The sequence below is a fragment of the Metarhizium brunneum genome, chromosome 1 (assembly GCF_013426205.1).
Source record: "Metarhizium brunneum chromosome 1, complete sequence".
Classification (NCBI taxonomy): Eukaryota; Fungi; Ascomycota; class Sordariomycetes; order Hypocreales; family Clavicipitaceae; genus Metarhizium; species Metarhizium brunneum.
Window position 1 is genome coordinate 3,398,936 of NC_089422.1, and position 19,699 is coordinate 3,418,634.

At 51.3% G+C, this 19,699-nt stretch overlaps 6 protein-coding genes across 6 annotated transcripts; 2 read left to right on the forward strand and 4 right to left on the reverse strand.

The window, feature by feature from the left end:
• Window positions 1–1,407: 1,407 nt before the first annotated feature.
• On the forward strand, window positions 1,408–3,854 carry G6M90_00g010320 (uncharacterized protein; the record flags this gene model as incomplete). The annotated part of the gene is made up of 5 exons (XM_014693999.2): window positions 1,408–2,240; window positions 2,325–2,548; window positions 2,662–2,993; window positions 3,052–3,232; window positions 3,292–3,854. The coding sequence occupies 5 exons, from the start codon at window positions 1,408–1,410 to the stop codon at window positions 3,852–3,854; spliced, it is 2,133 nt and encodes a 710-aa protein (XP_014549485.2).
• A 42-nt stretch (window positions 3,855–3,896) lies between these two features.
• Window positions 3,897–5,519, reverse strand: LAF3_0 (Protein LONG AFTER FAR-RED 3; the record flags this gene model as incomplete). The annotated part of the gene is made up of 1 exon (XM_014693998.1): window positions 3,897–5,519. The coding sequence occupies one exon, from the start codon at window positions 5,517–5,519 to the stop codon at window positions 3,897–3,899; it is 1,623 nt and encodes a 540-aa protein (XP_014549484.1).
• A 2,081-nt stretch (window positions 5,520–7,600) lies between these two features.
• Window positions 7,601–9,499, reverse strand: G6M90_00g010340 (uncharacterized protein; the record flags this gene model as incomplete). The annotated part of the gene is made up of 2 exons (XM_014693997.1): window positions 7,601–8,969; window positions 9,048–9,499. The coding sequence occupies 2 exons, from the start codon at window positions 9,497–9,499 to the stop codon at window positions 7,601–7,603; spliced, it is 1,821 nt and encodes a 606-aa protein (XP_014549483.1).
• Window positions 9,500–14,079: 4,580 nt separating this feature from the next.
• sdnT (Cytochrome P450 monooxygenase) lies at window positions 14,080–15,880 on the reverse strand (the record flags this gene model as incomplete). The annotated part of the gene is made up of 4 exons (XM_066129687.1): window positions 14,080–14,856; window positions 14,930–15,414; window positions 15,469–15,504; window positions 15,568–15,880. The coding sequence occupies 4 exons, from the start codon at window positions 15,878–15,880 to the stop codon at window positions 14,080–14,082; spliced, it is 1,611 nt and encodes a 536-aa protein (XP_065985736.1).
• Window positions 15,881–16,424: 544 nt separating this feature from the next.
• On the reverse strand, window positions 16,425–18,101 carry ITP1_0 (Itaconate transport protein; the record flags this gene model as incomplete). The annotated part of the gene is made up of 1 exon (XM_014693995.1): window positions 16,425–18,101. The coding sequence occupies one exon, from the start codon at window positions 18,099–18,101 to the stop codon at window positions 16,425–16,427; it is 1,677 nt and encodes a 558-aa protein (XP_014549481.1).
• Window positions 18,102–18,855: 754 nt separating this feature from the next.
• Window positions 18,856–19,642, forward strand: BOS1 (Protein transport protein; the record flags this gene model as incomplete). The annotated part of the gene is made up of 2 exons (XM_014693994.2): window positions 18,856–18,858; window positions 18,917–19,642. 2 exons carry the CDS (start codon window positions 18,856–18,858, stop codon window positions 19,640–19,642), a joined length of 729 nt encoding a protein of 242 aa, XP_014549480.2.
• Between the last annotated feature and the right edge of the window lie 57 nt (window positions 19,643–19,699).

Genomic DNA, 19,699 nt, shown 5'->3' on the forward strand with positions numbered 1-19,699 from the left:
GCATTTGGGAACCCCGCGTCGCCGGCTTTGACTTGATGGCAGAGCTTCACCAGCGACATCCGTTTCTAGCCTTGAGCCGGGGGCATCGGCCAATCAGAAGATGTTCCGCTGCTTGTCGGAAAGGCGGAAGTCTTCCGGGTCAGAGGGGCTGCATTTGCATTCCAGATGAGAGGATCCATGCCGAGGAACTGTGGAGCTTTGGAGGGGGAGCTCGGGTGCTGGGGGGCTTGCCGAATTATTATGCTCCTTGACTGCCGAAGAGCTCCTAGAGCTACCGTCGACAATTTCGGGGGCCGATGCCCAACCAAAGAGCAGCGATAACACAGCGCCAGTACCTAGAACCTACGTGCGGATGGTCATAAATGAAAGTACCAAAACTCTACTCCGTACTCTGTGTCCAGGAGGAATAACCGCGGGCAGAGCCACCGTAGAAATTTATGCCGGGCCAATTGCGTACCGAACCGAGCTGGAGCCGGAGGGCTCTTCGCAACCGAGGGGCCTGCCAGGACTGCAGCAATTTGTGAAGGAGCATCCCGATCCAGCTTCGGAGCTGTCACGCCAATACCAGACTCCTGGCTGCCCGCAACCCTGAACATTGACACCTTTTTGGTCCCAGACCCTTCACCGCTGACCAACTGTGCTCTACGTGTTTGGCTGCTGACCGACAATGAAATTTGATCTTGAGACCAGCTAGGTACTAGTGACTCCCTCCTGAAATCCGAACATCAGTATGCACGAGAGATGCAAGTCAACACCCATGAATGGTCCAGGATCGGGTGTCCCAAAGTTCCTACGGCCATATCAGCTTTGGCGACATAACGGAAACGCCTCTGAAGGAAGAAGTGAGCCATGTTGTGATTGAGCCGATAAGAGCATTTGTACGCCAGAGGAACAGACATGAGTCGCTGCGCTCCCACATTTGTTGACTGGCTATGACTATCACTTGCCCAAACTTGGTCGTCGGCCAAATCTGCGACGAAGATATTGCTTTAACAAAACAGCATCACATCGGTCGTTGAGGTACTCATGTGTACCTCTTGGACTTCTAAAACATTGCTCACTCTCGTAGACTTCGGAGTTGAGACATTCGGGGCGGTTTTAGGGGCACAAGTTCGTTGGGTGGACAAGCTAAGCTCACGATCGGATACCATACTTTGGGGGCGGCTATGACGAAGAGTGGCAAATTTCGCTCCATTTAGCCAAATGCTGAAACCAAACGGCCTTGACCAACTCATTACCCACGGAGCTCCACCCGGTCGTGGTACCCGGTCCGGCCGCGAAAGACAGATCATGCAATAGTTGCGCCCTCCGGCGAGCATCTTGAAGCTCTTCGGGCTCCCTTGTTTTGCGTCATATACATCGATATCTAGAAGAAACTCGCACAAGATGCAGAAAGAACACGTCGCGATGGAGTCCAGACCCATATCAGAATTATCAAACAGTCAAATAGCCGAACTCTTCAACAAGTCGTTCGAAGATTACATCGGAACCTTGGTCAACTTCACCGCCGAGTCAATGTCCAACTACATAACTCTGAATTACCTCTCCAAGGCTCACAGCCATGCTTTCTACGGTTCAGACAATCCCGACGAACCCATCGGCTTCGCCCTCATCGCCATCCGCCCAGACAAACCCACAGAGACCCGTCTCGGCGCCATGGGCATAGTCAAGGCCTCTAGGGGCAAGGGCGTGGGACCAAAAGCCCTGAAGATGGTTTTTGACGCTGAAAAGGCTCGCGGCATGTCCACCGTGGGATTTGAATGTATACAGCAGAACGCGCCGGCCGTCAAGATGTACACTAATGCCGGATGCATCATCACCAGAGAGCTACTGGGGTGGCAACATACTCCCCGCCAAGGAGAATTCCCAGCAGATTCGGAACCGAAGCCATGTTCATTTGAGGAGGTTGATGCGCTGGTCAAGACTTATGCGGCAGGAGATTTACCCTGGCAGGCGTGGGGGTTTGACAAAACCCCTGAAACTAATAGGGCCTTTCGATTGGGCGATGCGTATTGTGTAGTGACTGATCCAGAGGACAAAGAGAAGGATACGGTTAAACTGGCATGTTTAATTGTTGCGCCGCAATCTCGGAGGAAAGGCGAGGCAACGAGGCTTGCGAAGGCCATGATGGGACGGTTCCCGGAGAAGAAGTGGATGGTACCGCCCATCTTCCCCAAGGAGTATGGGCAAGGACTGGCCAAGAAGCTGGGCTTTCAGAAAACTGAACTCACGCAGTATCAGTTGGAGATGGTGTTGAGTTGAGCGCCAACCTCCCGGAAACGACTGACAAGTGTCTGGTGTGCCCAGTGCTGACAGTTCCCTAGACTAGACAATCAATGCATATGCGTCGCTCATAATTTCACGTCTGTTCTACACCCTCCTGCCGACATTCATCTTCATCTTAATAGACATCCTCTCGATGGCGGCCTTGTACAGGATAGGGAACTAATACGGCGGTACGATGCAGTAGAAAAGGGCCAATATGCAAACAAACCCCATCAAGCGACTCAAAACACTAACGGACTGTCGCCCACCACCAACCAAATTTGTTCGTCTCATAGCCATCTCGGCCAGAGCTCCCAAGAAATTGGGCAGAAGAAGCCGCAAATCACTGACCGCATCTGCTTCCGACTCCGTTCCAAGTCACGAGTGCATGAATAGTCCCCGACCCGGCAAATATCCGGAGGGCAAGGGTGATCTTTTCCACAGTGCTTCCGGGCACATCGCTCAAGGTTGTGGGCATGGGAGATTTCAATGCTTCCTATCTTGATCAGAGAAATGTTCGTGGCGGCTTTGCCAAGGACACAGTTACTATAAATGGAAGGTCTATCAGAAACCAAAAGCTCGGGCTGATCAGAAGCCAGACACCAGGTACAGGGTTGCTCGGCCTGGGTTTAAGTGAAGGCGTAGCAGCCGCCGAAAAGTATCACACTGTGGTGGATAATCTAGTGACGGAGGGACACATTGAAAGAGCTGCCTTCAGTCTATTTCTGGTAAAGAAATCATATATTCAACTCCGAAGTTGCTACCCAGACTTACACGCCACTGCAGAATAGGAGCTCGAGTAGCTCCAATGTGACGGGAATAATCCTCTTTGGCGGCATCGATACCGAGAAGTATATGGGAAACCTCGCCACGCTACCACTGGTCCCGGGCTTCAAGCCTGGTGCTGGAGTTGTAGCATATGCTGTGCACACGTCTGGCTTGGCGCTGGACAAAGACAACGGCCAAGGTACAGTACTTGAGGGAGGTGGGATATCAACGTCACTACTGTTCTGGACTCTGGCACAGATTTGACGTTCCTGCTGAATGAATATGTCAAGCCCGTCTGGGATAATCTTGGCGTCGAGATTGCGCAGAAGAGAGCTTTCATTGACTGCAAATACACAGAAGATGAAGGGCGAGATGTCACCGTTGATGTGGCGTTTCCCAATAAGATGAACAATGTGCCGCTGAGAAAACTTGTTGTCGACACCGGCAACCCGGGGCTGCTTAAGCTTCTGGGTCTCAAGTTGGAACCCCCTTGTATCTTTGGCCTTCAAGGCACGTCAGCCAACAATAGCACAGGCAACCGTTTCGTCATTGTGGGAAGCAATGTCCTCAGGAGCGCCCATGTCGTGTACAACGCAACCAATAAACAAGTCGGAATCATTCAGGCCAATGTCGGATCAACCAGTTGCAACATTGTTGGCCTGAAAGCCGGAACAGACTCTCCAGCCGTCACTGGCGCGAATGCAAATCAAACGAACAATCAACCGAGGAGTGAAGGGAATAGTGCTGGAGACATGGTCACTCGACGATGTGTTTGGACAGTCGCAATCATTTTGTCCACTGTTGTATTCCCTGATATATAGTACTTCCAGGCGCAAGACATCCGAACCAGACGAGAAATAGAGCTACCCGTAAATCTTGCGGCCCTGATACCACGTCTCCTGGACTTTGCCTTCTAAAAGCCTGGCGGGATCCCAAACCACGTCCACGACAGCAAGATTCGCAGCCTTGCCGGGTTCCAGCCTACCGACACGGTCATCAGCGAAGCAACTATACGCAGCGCCCTGAGTTGCCGCAGCCATGGCAGCCGCAAGACTCAGCGCAAATCTCGGGGCCGTCTGCTCGTCCAGCTCCGGCTTTCGCCCAGACCGCCGCGTCGTAGCAGTATACAGATTCGGAAGAACGAGGTGTGACGCTGTAGGAGCATCGGTGCCAATCGCAACGGTAGCCCCGTGCTCAGCGAAGCCGTTGTACGGGAAGACGTGCTCGCATCTTTGGGGGCCGAGCAGCTTCGGCCACGCCTGGAGGATGGACGGATCGCTATGCACAGGTTGGACCGATGCGGTGATTCCGAGCTTGCCTAGGCGTTTGACATCCTCGGGGGAGCATGTTTCCAGATGTTCAATGCGATGTCGCCCTTGCGAGTTTCCCACTCGCTCTAGAGAGTCGATGGCTACTCTGATGGCAGCATCGCCAATGGCATGGATAGCAATTTGCAAGCCGGCGTCGTCGGCCTTTTTTAAGATGGGCACGAGTTCCTCCACAGTCCACACCGCCGGCTCGTTTCCGCCGTTGTGCGCGTATGGCTCCATGAGACTTGCGGTGCAGGCGTCTACAACGCCGTCGCACATGATCTTGATGCCGGTGATGCGGCAGTCAGGGGAAGTCTTTTCGTTGTACTGCTTGTTCAGCGTAATGGCCTCGTCGACCTGTGCAAGGGACTCCTCCGGCGTCTTTTGCGGCAGAACAAACCAATGTACGGCCATCCAGATGGGAAGACTTCCGCCGCATTTCTTGCGGTAACTCAGGATGATGTCCCACGTCTTCTCGTCCATGGCCATGTCGATGAGGCCAGTGTATCCGCTGGCAATGTACGATTCAATAGCATCGTGAACGAAGTCCAGCTTTTGCTCTGAAGAAAGCTGCGCGCTCAGAAACGGGTCGGCAATGCCTAACGCAGCGGTTTCTGATAGCAGACCTGTGGGCTTGCCAGCCCCATCTCTATGAATCTTACCGCCGGGGGGATCCTCTAGGTCTGCGACTTGCAATTCACTCAGTGCTGCTGTGTTACACCACATGGAATGCATGTCGTATGCATAAATATAGATAGGTCGAGGGTCCAGATCATCGATCTGGCTTGCAAATGCCTCTCCGTTGGTAGAGGTCTGGAACCAGCTGCAGCACAGGATTCGATCCATATCCGGGTGAGCTTTCGCGTAGTTGCGGATGGCGGTGCGAATCTCTTCCAGGGTCTCACAGCCACTTATATCCAGCTTGTTCAACGTTTGTCCAGTATGCAGCAGGTGCATGTGGCTGTCAATGAAGCCGGGGACGATTAGTCGGTTCTGCATGTCGAGCATCTCTGCTCCAGAAGACACGGCGCTTTGCACCTCCCCACCGTCATCTGAGCCGACGTAGAGAATCTTTCCTGAAGACTCATCTAAGATGAGACAGTTTGCAAAGACGGCCTCTTTCGGATTGTGTCCAGACGGACGGAGAAATCGGCCATTTCGAAGGACCTTGACCATGGTTGAGGTTGCTGACAGTACCGGGAAGGGCGTTATGTGATTGCTGGGCGGCTATCGAGAGCAGTAAATACGCAAGTTGGCAAAAAGTCTCGGATAGCTAATTCAAGCCATAAGCCATTGAGTTTGTCAAAGGGGCAATGGCTATTAAAAGAACCGACAACCGACTCCGTAGCCTGGAAGACTTGGCTACTTGTCGCCTTTCCGTTCTTATAAGCGGCTGCGAATGTCAGAGTCGCGAGGCCTCGGAGCCCGCGCATACTGACCTTTGTTAGTGGTTTTCGGTTTCCGCGGCCGGATCTTGTTATCAACGCGAGACGGTTTCAGAGCCACTCGGGTGGACCAGGCTATGCAATGAGGCGATTAACCGACTCGGATGAGCCACAACACGACGGCACAGCGATGGAGCGGGGGAAACCTGGGGTTGCATGGATCGCTTGGGTATGCTCCGAATTGTCCGTACGACTTGATGACAGCCATGCATCAGTTTCAAGTCTGAAAGGTTGAGCTTCCATTGGGCTGACTTGAACACAACCCTCCAGCTTCTGTCCCCGTAAACGCCATGACGTCCAAAGAGGCAATGGAATTCCCTACCTAGTTATTGCCAGGCTTCCAATTGAATTTCGATTGTTCCATCTTACGATTAGTAGCGGCACCAAGTCTATCAGCTATGTATCGAGACTGCAAACCGCAGGGTATAGTGTGCTTCTCACCGATAACTACCCGAATCCTTTTACACATTTCCATCGCTCCCGAAGCTGAGGGTTAACTATGCGGTCTGGATGTAAACCCGCCCTTGACGCCATGCATTAGTCCTCCAGAGAGTCCCCCACAAACGACCCGGTCGCTGCAAGACACAGCTAAGCCAGCCCTGTATACCTCCCGGGCCATCAACTGCCGATCTTTCATAGCTGATACCCACCTGACAAATAGCTGAATCTAGGGTAAGTCGGAACTACAAATCAACGAGTACTACCTTTGTCCCAGGTTCCGAGGATCTATTCCTTCTGCCCGTATCAATATGACCATTGCCATAATGACATTTTAGTGTTAATGAGAAAGCAGTCCGTATTGGAGCACGTGTTCTTAAAACTAACTCTGGGTCTAGATTTGACAGATTGCCAATGGTAACTAGAGCGATCAATAATAGGCACAGCTTGACTCCGATATATACTAGCCACCTCGCGTCTTGCCTAATAACACTCACTGCGATCCGAGCTTGCGCTTGTTATGACATGCTTCCTATCTTATGATATCTTGTCTTGGTCATTTCTTATCTATTTAGTATCCATCGCCAACATTGCGTAATCGACAGTCGTCTCTATTCTACGCTATTCATCCTAGTTATCCAAGATTCGCGCGAATAAACCTAAATTGCCAATTTCCATACTCCATACATCTTTCAGATGAATAGGCATTGAGAAGATGCTTCAACTAGTGAGATCTGTGGAATCCACCGGGAAAAGTAGCACTCGCAACCAAAAGGTACTCAAGTGACCCCAGAAATTAGACTTGCATGTCATGTTGCTATTGTGGCTCATAGAGCCGGGAGAAATGATGGATTCCTGACCCCAACTCCGTCAAATGGCCCAAAGGTCCACTTGCCTGACACCACACTCCTCCGAACCAACGAAGACTCCAGTTTCCCACCGACAGGGGAGATGATGATAAAGCGAAAATCCAATTAATACTCGAAATTTTTGATATAATATCAATTGGTCTCAGATTAAAGGCATCTTCTCCGAGTATAAAGAGCAACATCGAAGCGCGTTTATTTCGCCGCCGTAATAGCAAGCATCTCTCTTGCCGCCACGAATCCTGGTATTCAGGCCTCTCCTGGCTGTTGCACTAAAATACTTCCACTGTTCAAAGAGATATCTAAAAACAAAGGCGGATGTGGGATAGGCTTATAAGCGTGGGTAAATACACGACGGTGAATAGTCACGCTGAAGAGGGAAGAGGGCTCAAGACATGTCGAGTGAATATACAGTGTATTGGATATCAATATTGCTACATTTACTTGGTATCATAACACTCCTTGGCACATAAAACTTTAAAAAAGCAACACATGATCAAACCCATCTTTAAGCAGCTTCCCCAGCTTCATGGGCCTTGCCAACACCGGGCTGTTGCTTGCCAATAAACTCAGACTTCTTGAGCATATTCCACTTGTCTTCCTCCGAGTCAAGGTGGCGGAAGCAGAACCAGAAGACAATGCCACCAATGACGGCAATGACTGCAATAACCGTGTAGTTCCAGACTAGCAGAGGGTCTCCAGACAATGGAACAAAGGCCTGGCCAATGGCGGCAGACACGGCGCTCATGAACAAGTTGATGCTCATGACAAGAGACTTCATGTTCTCAGGTGCCTTGGAGAAGGCATATTCGTACGACGTGACGTTGGCAAAAATTTCGGCTATACCAATCAATATGTAGGGCAGACTCTGGGCCCAAACGTTGATGGGCGCGGGAGGGCAGTCCTCTGTGTTTGCGTGCCAGCCGCAGGGGCTCATCTCGTAGATGTAGTACTGCATAACAGCAGAGGCTACCATGGACAGAGAGGCAATTAGGAAACCAGTCGTCATACGCTTGATAGGGGTGAAGGCGACGCCGAGTTTGCGGAGACCAGGATACAAAAGGTGGTCAATGATGGGAATCATGATGACGATGGAAATAGGGTTGAGGTTCTGGATGATGTCGTTTGGTACACCGTGTCGCTCCATGGTACTGGCCTGGGTGGTCAGGTTTGCCGTCATCTGGTTGTAAGACAAAAAGAAGATGGGCAGGAAGAGGAAGACCTTGCAGGCCATGAGACCACGGCGAACTTCATCAACCCAGGCATCATCATAGGTCATCCAACTAGGTCGCTCTTCAAGGGGGACGCGGGAGGGCTTGGCAACCTCCCAGCTGAAGTTCTTCAGACCAGAGCGCTTGCGAGCAAAGTTGGCCATCCTGATGAACTTGGAAAGCAGTGATCCCGTGGGAGGCTTCAGCTTATAGCTCTTCTTCTGCGACCAGAGAACGAGAGGCGCCAGCAAGAACAAGCCAGTGGGGATGAGGAAAGCAAGCCAGAAGCCGACGTATTTCTCCACGTAAACCATACCAATCTGACCGGCGAGCGAGCCAATATTGATGCACAGGTAGAAATACAGGAAGATTCTGGTATTGGTGACAGCGGGATCAACAATGACGCGCTCGCCCTTGCGAACCTCGATTCGGGGTCGGACATCGTCATTCTGCTCAGCAAGCAGCGGGGAAACGTTGGCCTTGAAAAATCCGGTGCCAACGCAGAGACAAATCAATCCAATAATGAAAGCGGCAAAGGAGGATTTGCTGTTGACAATGACACCGGGAGCAGATGCGGCAACCAAGATGGCGTGAGCAATGGTGGAAATACCAATGGCAAGGTGCAAGGTCCAGAAACGACCCATACGGGCATCGGCGATCCAGGCACTGCAAAAAGAATCAAGATTAGCAACAATGTTGGCAGGGCGTATAGGATGAAATGGAGCGGTGGAACTTTGTTCTTACCCGAGAAGAGGCATCAGATAAGCGAAGAACTGGTTGAAGAGACTGATACCCTGGGCAGCCTTGGTGCCCATACCCAAGGCACCAGGTTGGCCGTTGGGATCGAGAGGAGCGCCCGTGGTCGAGCCTACTGGCAAAGGCTTGTTGACAAAGTTGGTGTACAAGACAGCCGAGCCATAGTAGGAGAAACGTTCGCAAAGTTCGACAAAGGCAATCGTCCACATGCTCCACATAATCTTGCCCGAGACTCGGCGGAGAGTCTGCATCTCCTCGTCTGTCGGTTTACCCTCGTACTCATCGTCGTCAAGCATCACATCGTGATGCTGCAATGACGCCTTGCGCACGTGGGCATCCATGGATCCCTTGGAGGGGCTATACGGGTGCCCTTTATTCTCGCCATCAACCAAGCCCGGTTGGACAATGGCATCGTTGTCGAGATTGACGGTGGTCGTCATTGTGAATATGGCGTCTTTTGTTCTTCAAAACAAGACTACACAAAGACTGCCGGGCAGGTCTAAGGACAGGTTGCCAAAGACGAGCAGGATGGGGACACCCAAGAAATCGAAAACGTGGTGTTGTCGCGGGGTGCAGCGGTTCTTAATATAATCCTGCAGAGAGGCCAGAGCCTGTTCCCGTCGTTTATACGTCTGACAGACATCTGGGGGACTCCATGAATACACTTGTCACGTTTCGTTATCAGCCTCTTCGTGGTGAGAGGTCGACGGCTGGCACAGCCAAGACTCGACGACCCCGGAGAGCGATTCCCGATCCAGCCTAGCCGGCCATGGCATTCAAAAGATCCCAGTCGAAGGCTAACAGGCCAGTACCTTAAAAATAGGTGGGGAGCAGGCCCAGACCTGCTGGTCCACAAGGGCAATGCAGCCAATAACCTTATCTCCAAAGCCATCAACTCCTGATCAGTGCCAAGACCCGAAGAAAAGAGGCGCAAAGGAGGGAGCCATGGGCGTCCACCAGTCGTCTCGGTCGAGGAGTGGCTGACAAGTCATCCGAGATGCTGATGATTCGAACTGAGAGAGTCGTCAGCCGTAGTGGCTTCTCAAGCCAGTTCCCAGCAGCAATGTCCCGAAGAAATGGCCTTGTGTACGGAGTAGCATGTATGTAGTACATATCGACTGCGCGTGCCGTGACCAGCTCCAAGGTGTTGGGGCTTGTGAGCTGATGCGCAAATGCTCCTCGGCCACACCAGACCACACACAGGCAGGGCCAAACGAACTGCAGCCAAGGCACAGCGGTTTATGGGCTGTCATCTCACCAAGCCAAGGCGGCCGCGGTTGAACCTGGCCCTCTGCCTGCGGCTGCCAAACGTTCACCCTCGCGGAACGCCACATGCCGGCGATTCCATACCCGTGTCCATTGTCTCGGCGTCGCAACGGCGAAATTTTCATGGCAATGCTTCAACTGAAATTGAGCTCCGTGGGGGTCCCAGGCTAAGTTCTCACGCCGCGGAGGCGATAAAACAACCGCGGTGGGCTTGTCGAATCTGGCGAGTACAGATAGTCGACCCCCTGCCGGATCCAGACGAAGAAACCAAGCTTAAAAAAGAAGGGCCCGAATGGTTGGCCAACGTATCAGCAAATGCGTTGCTCATGTCATTTAGTCGCTGAATTTGCATATGCGGGCCTTGCATTTGCCCCCAATCCCTCCCCAGATGATAACGATGGAGTCCATGAGATTTACTCCATATTATTCATATGACGAGGCAGAGTCAAGCACGCCATGCCTCGAACAATGGATCTCGCGCAAGAATCTCCCATCGGCAAAAAAAAAAAAAAAAAAGGTTGGCGAGGCGTCGCAATTGTCCCCAAGGCAAAAATTCTAATTCTCGCCCTGACGTCGTCATGCGCGGCTCTCATCAGCGCCTCATTTTGCCTTCGCAGCAGCCACCGGCAAGAAGTTCTTTTCGGCCTTCTCTGCCACCAAGTTCTCTACCAGCCAGTTGACCCTTCGTCTCCCTCCCTCCCTGCCTCCCTCCCACCACAATCAGGTGGAGGCTGCCGGTCTTGTGGGGAACGGAGTCCACGAACCGCACAGCCCTTTGTCCAGGTCGTAGGGGCGGCTTTGGGTATCTGGTGGCGCTGGCGAGCCCCTGTACGTTTTGAAGATTCGCCGAACTTTAGCACTTACACAGGAAGATGCGTATCGTATTTGAAGCCTTCTCGCAATAGCGGGTGAGTGTTGGCCGAGATCTGCTCCGGGATCTCACAATGGCAGAGATAAATTGGAAGCACACGATTGAGTGGCTATTACTTCGTAAAGTGAGGCTTGTACCGATACGACAAAAGCATGATTCCGGTTCTGGTTGGGACCATTTTTGGGTTTCTTCCCGTAACTGAATCGTCCAAGACAAGCGCATTTGACCTGTGGGGTGTCGCCTTAGATGTAACCTGTCGGCATGAAACCACCGTTTACGGCATAGTAGATGTGAAGGCTCGCAACGCTCTGCTCCAGCTACTTCCCCGCAAGTCGCGTCGCACGCGCGCGCTGACAGGGTGGCTCGGCAGAGGAATGATAGGCCATTCGAGAACCAATCCACCCGCAGCGAGAAGCGACTTGGTAGCGAGTGAAAGTCCAAACACGAAGGATGATCTCGAAAGTATCGGAAAGCTTGAGGCTCATTTTGGCACTACTAGTACGAGACACTAGTTTGGTTCTTGAGTTAATGACCTCATCCTTCGCGATGTAGAGACGCAATGTTGACCAAACTTTTACGTCAAAGTTTGTGGGTTGTATCTGGGGTTAGCTCTGGGGTTTCTATTTTAATATGGGGAACTGGAGGCCCTTCAACTCCCTAAACGATGGGTTGATCCGCGGGGGATCACTAAACCAAAGGGAAACTCAATGCGGAGGTGTGGGTGGCTACAGGAGGACCACATGACTATTGTCGGGCAGATAAAGATTCAGGTCTTAGTCCGTATGCGGATGTGAATTGCCCTAGGGTTAATGTTTGTCTTTGATCCTCGTCCTTAACGATGCTTTCTCATACCAACCCTCGTTCAACGGATATGAAACTGCGACGAGAAAGCTTCAGTGCGGATATTTGCCTTTTGCTATTATTAGCAGTATAGTCGGAGCTCCAAGGCTTTCCAGGGAATCGAGCATCGCGGCCTAGAGTAGAATATCCGCCGTGGCATATCCACGAAGACGACCTTGGTCAGGCCAAACAATAAGGAGAGCGGGCAGCATCGGATAAGGAAGGAAGCGAGACATCCTTGCAAATGCTGTTGATTTTTTTGCCCTGCTGTAATAAACAAGCTGGCCATATTGGAGGGTGAAAGTCGACCATGACTGGTTCGCAAAGAGGACCAGACAGGTTCGAATCTTTGTGCGTTTGACTGCTCAACACTACACGGGGGCTGACAGATTCAATGTTGCCGTCTGCTCCTGCCGCAAATGTGGCTAGGTCAGCCGCATTACACGGACGGCAGGCACGGCCGACGCCCAGTCAGGCGAAGACAAGCGCCCAACAGAACGACAAGGTGAAGTGTCCATGTGGACAACATCCATCATCAATCGATCCCATCCATCACGTCTTGGGCTTGGTGCTTGGCCACTCACCTGCACTCTGGTCAATCATGGTCCAGCTCCCCTCTCCTGCGCACGGTACCTTGACAAATTGAGCATCTCCTACCCATGGGCTCGGTTGGCAGTAGTACGTACCAGCCGAGGCCTCAACTGGCGCATGTTACGGATGTGTTTGCTCGTCGATGCGAGACGCTGACGGAGGATGGAACAAAGAACAGAGCCTCAAAGTGTCTCTCGCATCACAACACGACGCGCCTCGTTGCCATCGTCGGGCTCAAATCATACGTTTCAACAAACGATCTTGTGGCTGCCACTCGCTCGGTCGAGATTGGCCTCATCCGCTACGACCGACCGACAGGGTTATCCCAGTGTGCCGCCGGTTCTCTGAATGATCTGCCAAAGCCTCTTTAGCCCCAAGACCCACTCCGGAACGCCAACACGCAATGCACGGAACAATTGTTGGAAATTTCTGTCTTCCTCAAAGAAGTGTCGAATCAGGGCTTGCACTATGGCGTTTTGGTCACCCAAAGAGCCATCATTTGACCCGGAGCTTAGTTTTAACCACTCGGGCACATCACACGGCACCAAGATTGTATCCAAATCCGCTGGGAACCCATTTTGGCTAATATTTGCTGACGAGGCACACATCAATCAAGAGGGGCTGGTCGTCCGCGTCGGGAAGGTAGTTAATATTCGGCTGTGACTGGTCAAGAGGCATCATGGATTTTGCTCACTCGTGCCCCTGGCAAGAGATATGGTTGATGACAATTACCTCGGCAAGTTGCATAAAATTGGCAAAGTCCATATTCAATGACTCAAATCACAAGCCCAGTGCTCCGTACATTTAATTAATAGGCAGCATTGTCACGAGTAGTGCTATTACAGCTCCGCTGTAAGCAACGTGCTTCACTGCCCGCATCTGTCGAGTGGAATAATCGGTCCCTCCCATTTCCAAAAAGTTAAGGCCGACTAGCTAGTAGTAGTAGTTACAATTGTTTACCCCGGCATGTTTCGGTTATTAGACGCCATCTCATGTGCCCGGTCGCATCTGCATGGTACCTTTGCCTGATATTAGCCGGCTGTATGTACTACATCACAATGTGGCACACGCGTTTCATGGTATATGGGGAGGATTATGCTTAATTTAGCGGTGGAATCAGAGACACATTGGTTCGGCTATAGACGGGGGTTCCAGATATTGTTGTCACCGGGTGTATCGCCTTCTTTGTGTACAAATGGCCGCTCGCCAAGATAGTATCAACCACAAGTGATGCTAAACCGCTCATCCTCATCATGATAGCATTATGTAATGTGCACATGCCCCCTGCCCGCCTCTAATGTACCCAAAGCGTCGAATACCATCACTGAAGTAATAATGCCAAGTGTCAAACGCGGTTGGAGGTGACAGCACCTCTGGCATCCCCCAGCTCCGTCATGTGGTTGCTGCTCTGCACTTTGCTGCGCTTTGGCTACGTGTCCCGCCTTGGCGGCTTCACCCGCTTCTAGGGAGAAACTTGACTTTAACGCCCGAGAGGACAAGAAGAAAATACGCCTCCTTGTCAGCGTCTGGTGGAATCGCCACCTCCACTTCAAACCTTCTAAAGAGGGTGGCAATGACCTTGAGCACGAGCAGCTCAGCCAGATTTCTTCCAGGACAGCTTCGAGAACCACCTCCCCAGCTCAGGCTATACTTGTCCATCATGCGGACCGATGCCGATGTTGCTGCAGCCGTTTCGTCTACAGTCTCGGCGCAGAGCCAGCGTCCAGGATCATATAAATCAGGGCTGGCGCCAAAGATGTCCTCCTTGCGATGTAGAGCAATGGCACTACAACCAACCGTGGTATTGGGTGGCACACTCAATCCATTGACGTGTAGTCCTGTGGGTGGTGTCTTGCGGGGAAGCGACATGGGCACCACGGGGTAAAGTCGCATGGCTTCACGAATAGCAGCTTTAGTGTAAGTAAATCGGTTACTCGAAGCATATACGAGCGCGTCATCCGCTTCAGCTGTGCGTTGTTCAAGAAATACTTGCTTTTGAACATTATTGTGAGAGGCGATCATGGCCACAGACGCCGTCAATGTCGACGCAACGGTTTCGTGACCCGCTCCAAAGTTAGTGACGGCCATTTTCCGAAGATATACCTCGTTGAACTCGGGTCTATCATTTCTAAGTTGAATCAGGTCGTTTAACAAATCAACTCGGTTGTCCTTGGGTGTTCCTGGTTTAAGAGACGCTGTCAGACGGCGAACTATGTTCTTCACCACGCCCTGATAATCTTTCCGTCAGCTTTTCCACCAGTGAGGGCCTTCTCGCATCAACACATTCCGAGAAGGCACTTACAGGGAAGAAGGGCTTGAAAGTGGGCGGAGGCCGGTACGTTACTGCCCATAGGGACGCAAATGCCCTTCCAAGACTGGGAGACAACTGCTCCATCTTCTTCATTGTCGGAAACACTCCAAACAAGCACTTCCTTCGCCAGCCTTGGAAACTATGCGATAACGTCCCCCAATCTGTACCATCACGAAGTAGACCAGGCGACCATGATAAAACAGTCGCCCCGAGACACTCGACTGTAATAATATGCATCCATTCTTTCAGGTCGATCTCCTTCCCTTCAAGCTCATTCAGTCGCTGCACTATCCTCTCTAGTGCTGCGGTGAGAGCATCTTCGTATTTCGCGACATTCGCGGCACTATAGACACGGCCGATTAAACGTCTTTGTAGACGGTAGCGTTTCATATTTCGCTCAGACAAGAGATCTAAGGTATCTTCAAAGTTTGCATTAAACTTCCAATCAATAGTTGGCCTGGTCAGTGCTGTTGCCACTGTGTCCCATTGTTAGTATCAGACAGCGGGACCAAAACAGCGCGTAGACCTACAGTAAAAGTCAGATTTTTCGAATCCTTTGCCGGTGCCTGTCAAAAAATGTGAGCTTCATCCGCATGTAAAGGCCATCTTCGATAAAGTGCTGTACATACAGTATATCTGATCAAACGCTTCCGTCGTGTTAAACCACACTTCATTAGGGCCGACACGAACAATATCACCGTACTTTCTGTGCATTTCCAACCCCAATTGAGCCATTTTCCCTTTAGCTATCTGTCGAGCATACCAAAAGTTGGAGATAGCGGCCCATTTGGGACCCGGCACCTTGGCCAGCGGGTGAAGAGTGAGGCGGTAGAGGACAATATGAAGTGTAACCGCAATGATGCCCAAGACAGCAAGTGACATAGCCCGCCAAATCAGACCGGCAAAGGCGACGGACACGGCTAGTACGTATTCAAGTTCCATGATGATCGAAGTGATGAAAGCGCTTGATCAATCACCACAGCTTGACGGTGTGAGAGGAGATGGGAAGAAGAAAAAGATCATGGCGAAGCCGTTTTGGTTCGGAGTGGTGGGGACAAAGAACAACGTGTCAGCGTCTTGTGAATAGGACAGCACCAATAGAAGGTCAACGATATGCAGACATGCACTGCTGTTGTGCTCACTTAATTGACGACTATTGTCGCGACGATTGTGCTGGCACCGAGAGTTGAGATGGTGAAAAATGAGTGGGACAAACGCTTGAGCAATTGAGGCAGTCGCAGTGAGTGGGTCTTGGCCTGCGATCGGATCCTCCATGCAGCAGTTGTTTGTCTCCAACAACAATGTTTGTTTGTTTCTTAAGCTATGAATATTTTTAATGAATACTGGCGAAATTTACACTCCCTTCTCTCCAACGATGCCACATTTGAAGTCGCAAATGCCAAAAGGCATGTTTGTGATGACGCCTCTGTTACCGAGCTACGCTATGCAATATCTTCAAAATGCAAATGTCTAGTCTCAACGCCGACTATGCGTTTCTCAAATCTCGGTTTCTGGTATCCTCCGCTGGTCGCGGTTCATCAACTACCAGGAGCCCTTGTTGATGCCTTTCTTTTGTCTTCAGCTTGCTCGTCTGAGTCTTCTCCTTGGCCTCCGCTCTCCATTTCATGCCAAATTGAAGAATGAGCAAGAGCAGAATGATACCAACGAAATAGAGCCCCCCGATAAGAGTAAAAGCTGGGCCAGCCCCAATGGCGTCAATCATGGGGATAATCGCAGCGCTTGCTCCCGCTCCAACTAAGCATCGAGTGAGGTTGTTGGCAGCAGTGGCAGTTCCGGCCCGACCTGGGTGGACATCGACAAGAAGTATGTTTGTCGTATTGTTATAGCCAATCATCCCAATTCCCAGAAAGAAGCTGATCACACACGGTACAGCAACATGAGTGGCGGCATGCATCGCCCATCCCCAGCCTATTATGCTCACCGCACCAAGGCACAACAGTGGGAGGCCAATTTCCAGACGTGCTTGCTCAATCGGGAAGTTGGACAGGTCGTTTTGTCGACTTTGATCGTAGGGGATTCCGGATCGGATGCAATGTCGTTTGAAGTTCCAGTTGATGGACGGACCGACAATACTGGCAGCACCAATGGAACCAAGCGCCAACGGAAGATACATCAGACCAACCTGTACCTCGTTGTATCCATAACGCTTCGAAAAGAGACTAGGCATTGCCGTTGCTATGCAATAGAAACCAGCGAATACAATACTGCTGGTCCAAAGCAGCAACCCGGTCTCCCTCTCGAAGAGAAGAAACAGCGAGCCCAGAACATTTGGTGGTTTGAACTTGAATCTATTCCCCGACTTGCTGGCGCTGCTTGAATTTGATGTCGACTTTGACAGTGCGTTTCGTCGTCTCGCCTTCTTTTCGCGCCGAAGGTGTAGGGACTGCCATACGGACCGGTACATTGGAGGTGGAGTTAGAGAACCATCGCCCACGATCCGGCGGCAAGTCTCTGGAAAAAAGAAAATAATGAGAACCAGGGTTATGCCAGAGAAAATCGCCAGAAACCAGAATATTGCTCTCCAGCCGAGATACTGAGAAAGGAGGCCACCAATAATTGGTCCTAGTGAGGGGGCCAACACGGTCGGAATCACCGTGAATCCGACATACTGTCCTCTCTCGGCACTTGTAACTACATCAGCGACCACTGCAGTACAGAGTGCCACCGTGCTACTTGACCCAGCTGACTGAAGGCATCTCAACCCCAGCAATGCACTATACCCAGGGGCAAGAGCCAGGCCAATGTTTGCGGCAACATAAATAATGAAGCATACAACGTAGGCTGGTCGTCGACCTCCACTATCAGCCAGCGATCCAATGAACATGGGCGTTATGCCTTGAAATATCATATACGTTGTAATGGTTAGATTGATCTGCGTGTTTGTCACACCCAGGTCCCTCGACAGTTGCGTCAAGGCCGGCAAGTATATCTGTGCAGTAAGAGGCGAGAAGAACGCAGTGACTGCGGCCCCAAGGACAATGGCTCGTTTTTGCCATGGAGTGAAAACTGAGTAGGGTGGCCCGTCATTTTTTTGAGCGGCAGCAAGCTGGTTTTCAATGTCGCTACTCGTGTTACCGTTCGAGAAAGGCCGTGCTTCTTGCTGCCGGAGCGTCGATTGTCTTTTTGTATTTGAGTCGGTCATGTTGTAACTCGCACAAGGTCAAAAAACATGTTTGCCGTCATCCCAGTTGCTGAATGAGACGAATTCATTTAAGGAAGGCCCGCCAAGTTTTTGCCTCAATTTACGGAAATAACATCAATCTCGGTAGTTTTCCGTGTGACAAACCGGGCCAACGCCGTTGACGGAACGGCGCAAGGGGCCTTCGGCGCCGTATCGGTGCCGATCTCGGCAAACTTGCTTATTTTGCCCTACAAGCCCCTCTCAATCGGCATTACTACCTCACTATGAATTAATATTCGTTTGCAATATGATTTTAGTGTCCAAGATCAGCGTTCATGACCAACCTTCCATGAGGTGGCGGGCTTTGCTTTGGCATCCGCCGTTGTGGCTGCCGATTGACTAGGGTCCCCATCCCATTCTTCAATGACCTGCCAAGTTGACGTCGTGGACGAATGGATGAGCTTCACGGCTTCACCATGTCGTTGTATGGTGTAGCGTGCAATGACATCCTCTTTCATGCTGAGACAGTCAAGGATAAGATTAAGTGCCCAAATGTTTTTGGGCATAATCTCTCGACCACATTCTCCATACATGGGCCAACAGACGGCTGTCCTAGTGGTTACCCCAGACGGGCCGTAGATGTTCCGATCCGGGACTCTGAACACAGTAGTAGTAGTACTTCCACGCATAAGAAACACGGTTTCCACGTGAAGATGCAAGGTAAGCTGCGAAGGGCAAGCTGGCCACTGCACAACAATATAGCAATTATTGAATCATGGTATGTAATATTCGCCCTAGGTCGTATTGTGATGCCTCTGACTCCGAATTTTTCACAGAACGTGCAGTACAACTCTGCCTTGAGGCAGAGTAAATCGATCCGCAGCGAGCTCGACACGCTGAATGCCAAAGGGTCTCCGACTCCAGGTGAGATTGGCAATGTATCGGCGTCGGTGTCATCGTTCACGAAGATTATCGACGAATATCACCGCCTTGCACGCCAAGAAATCGTTCCCAAGAAACAAGAAGAAGCTTTCGAGCGCGTCAAACGATTTCGAGAGGATCTTTCCGATTTCCGGTCCCAAATTGACGGACTGAAGAAATCCAGAGACGAGGCCCAATACCAGAACAACGGAAGAGAGCTACTAGGAAGAAGGCCCTACAATGCCACCCCTGAGAACCCATACGCAGGCACACCAACAAACACGAACTCTTCCTTTCACCCTCGACATACGTCGACGGCAGGCGCGCCCTTAACGACGGGATCTGGAGACGAGACCCGCGAGGCACATGCTTTCCGGGAGCAAGCCTTCTTCCAGCAGACGCACTCTGCCCTAGATGATTACATTGCGAGAGGTCAGGCTGTACTCGGCAATCTCGGTGAGCAGAGGGAGAGGCTCAAGAATACGCAGAAGAGACTATACAGTGTCGGGACCACGTTGGGCATCAGCGGAGACACCATTCGCATGGTAGAAAAACGAGCGCGGGAAGATAAATGGCTATTCTTGGGCGGAGTCGTCGTTTTCTTCGCATTTTGCTGGCTAGTGTTGCACTACCTACGGTGATGGAATGCGCAGCAGCACGTGGTATCCAACAGGGAACATAAGCATGGCGTCTTGGGG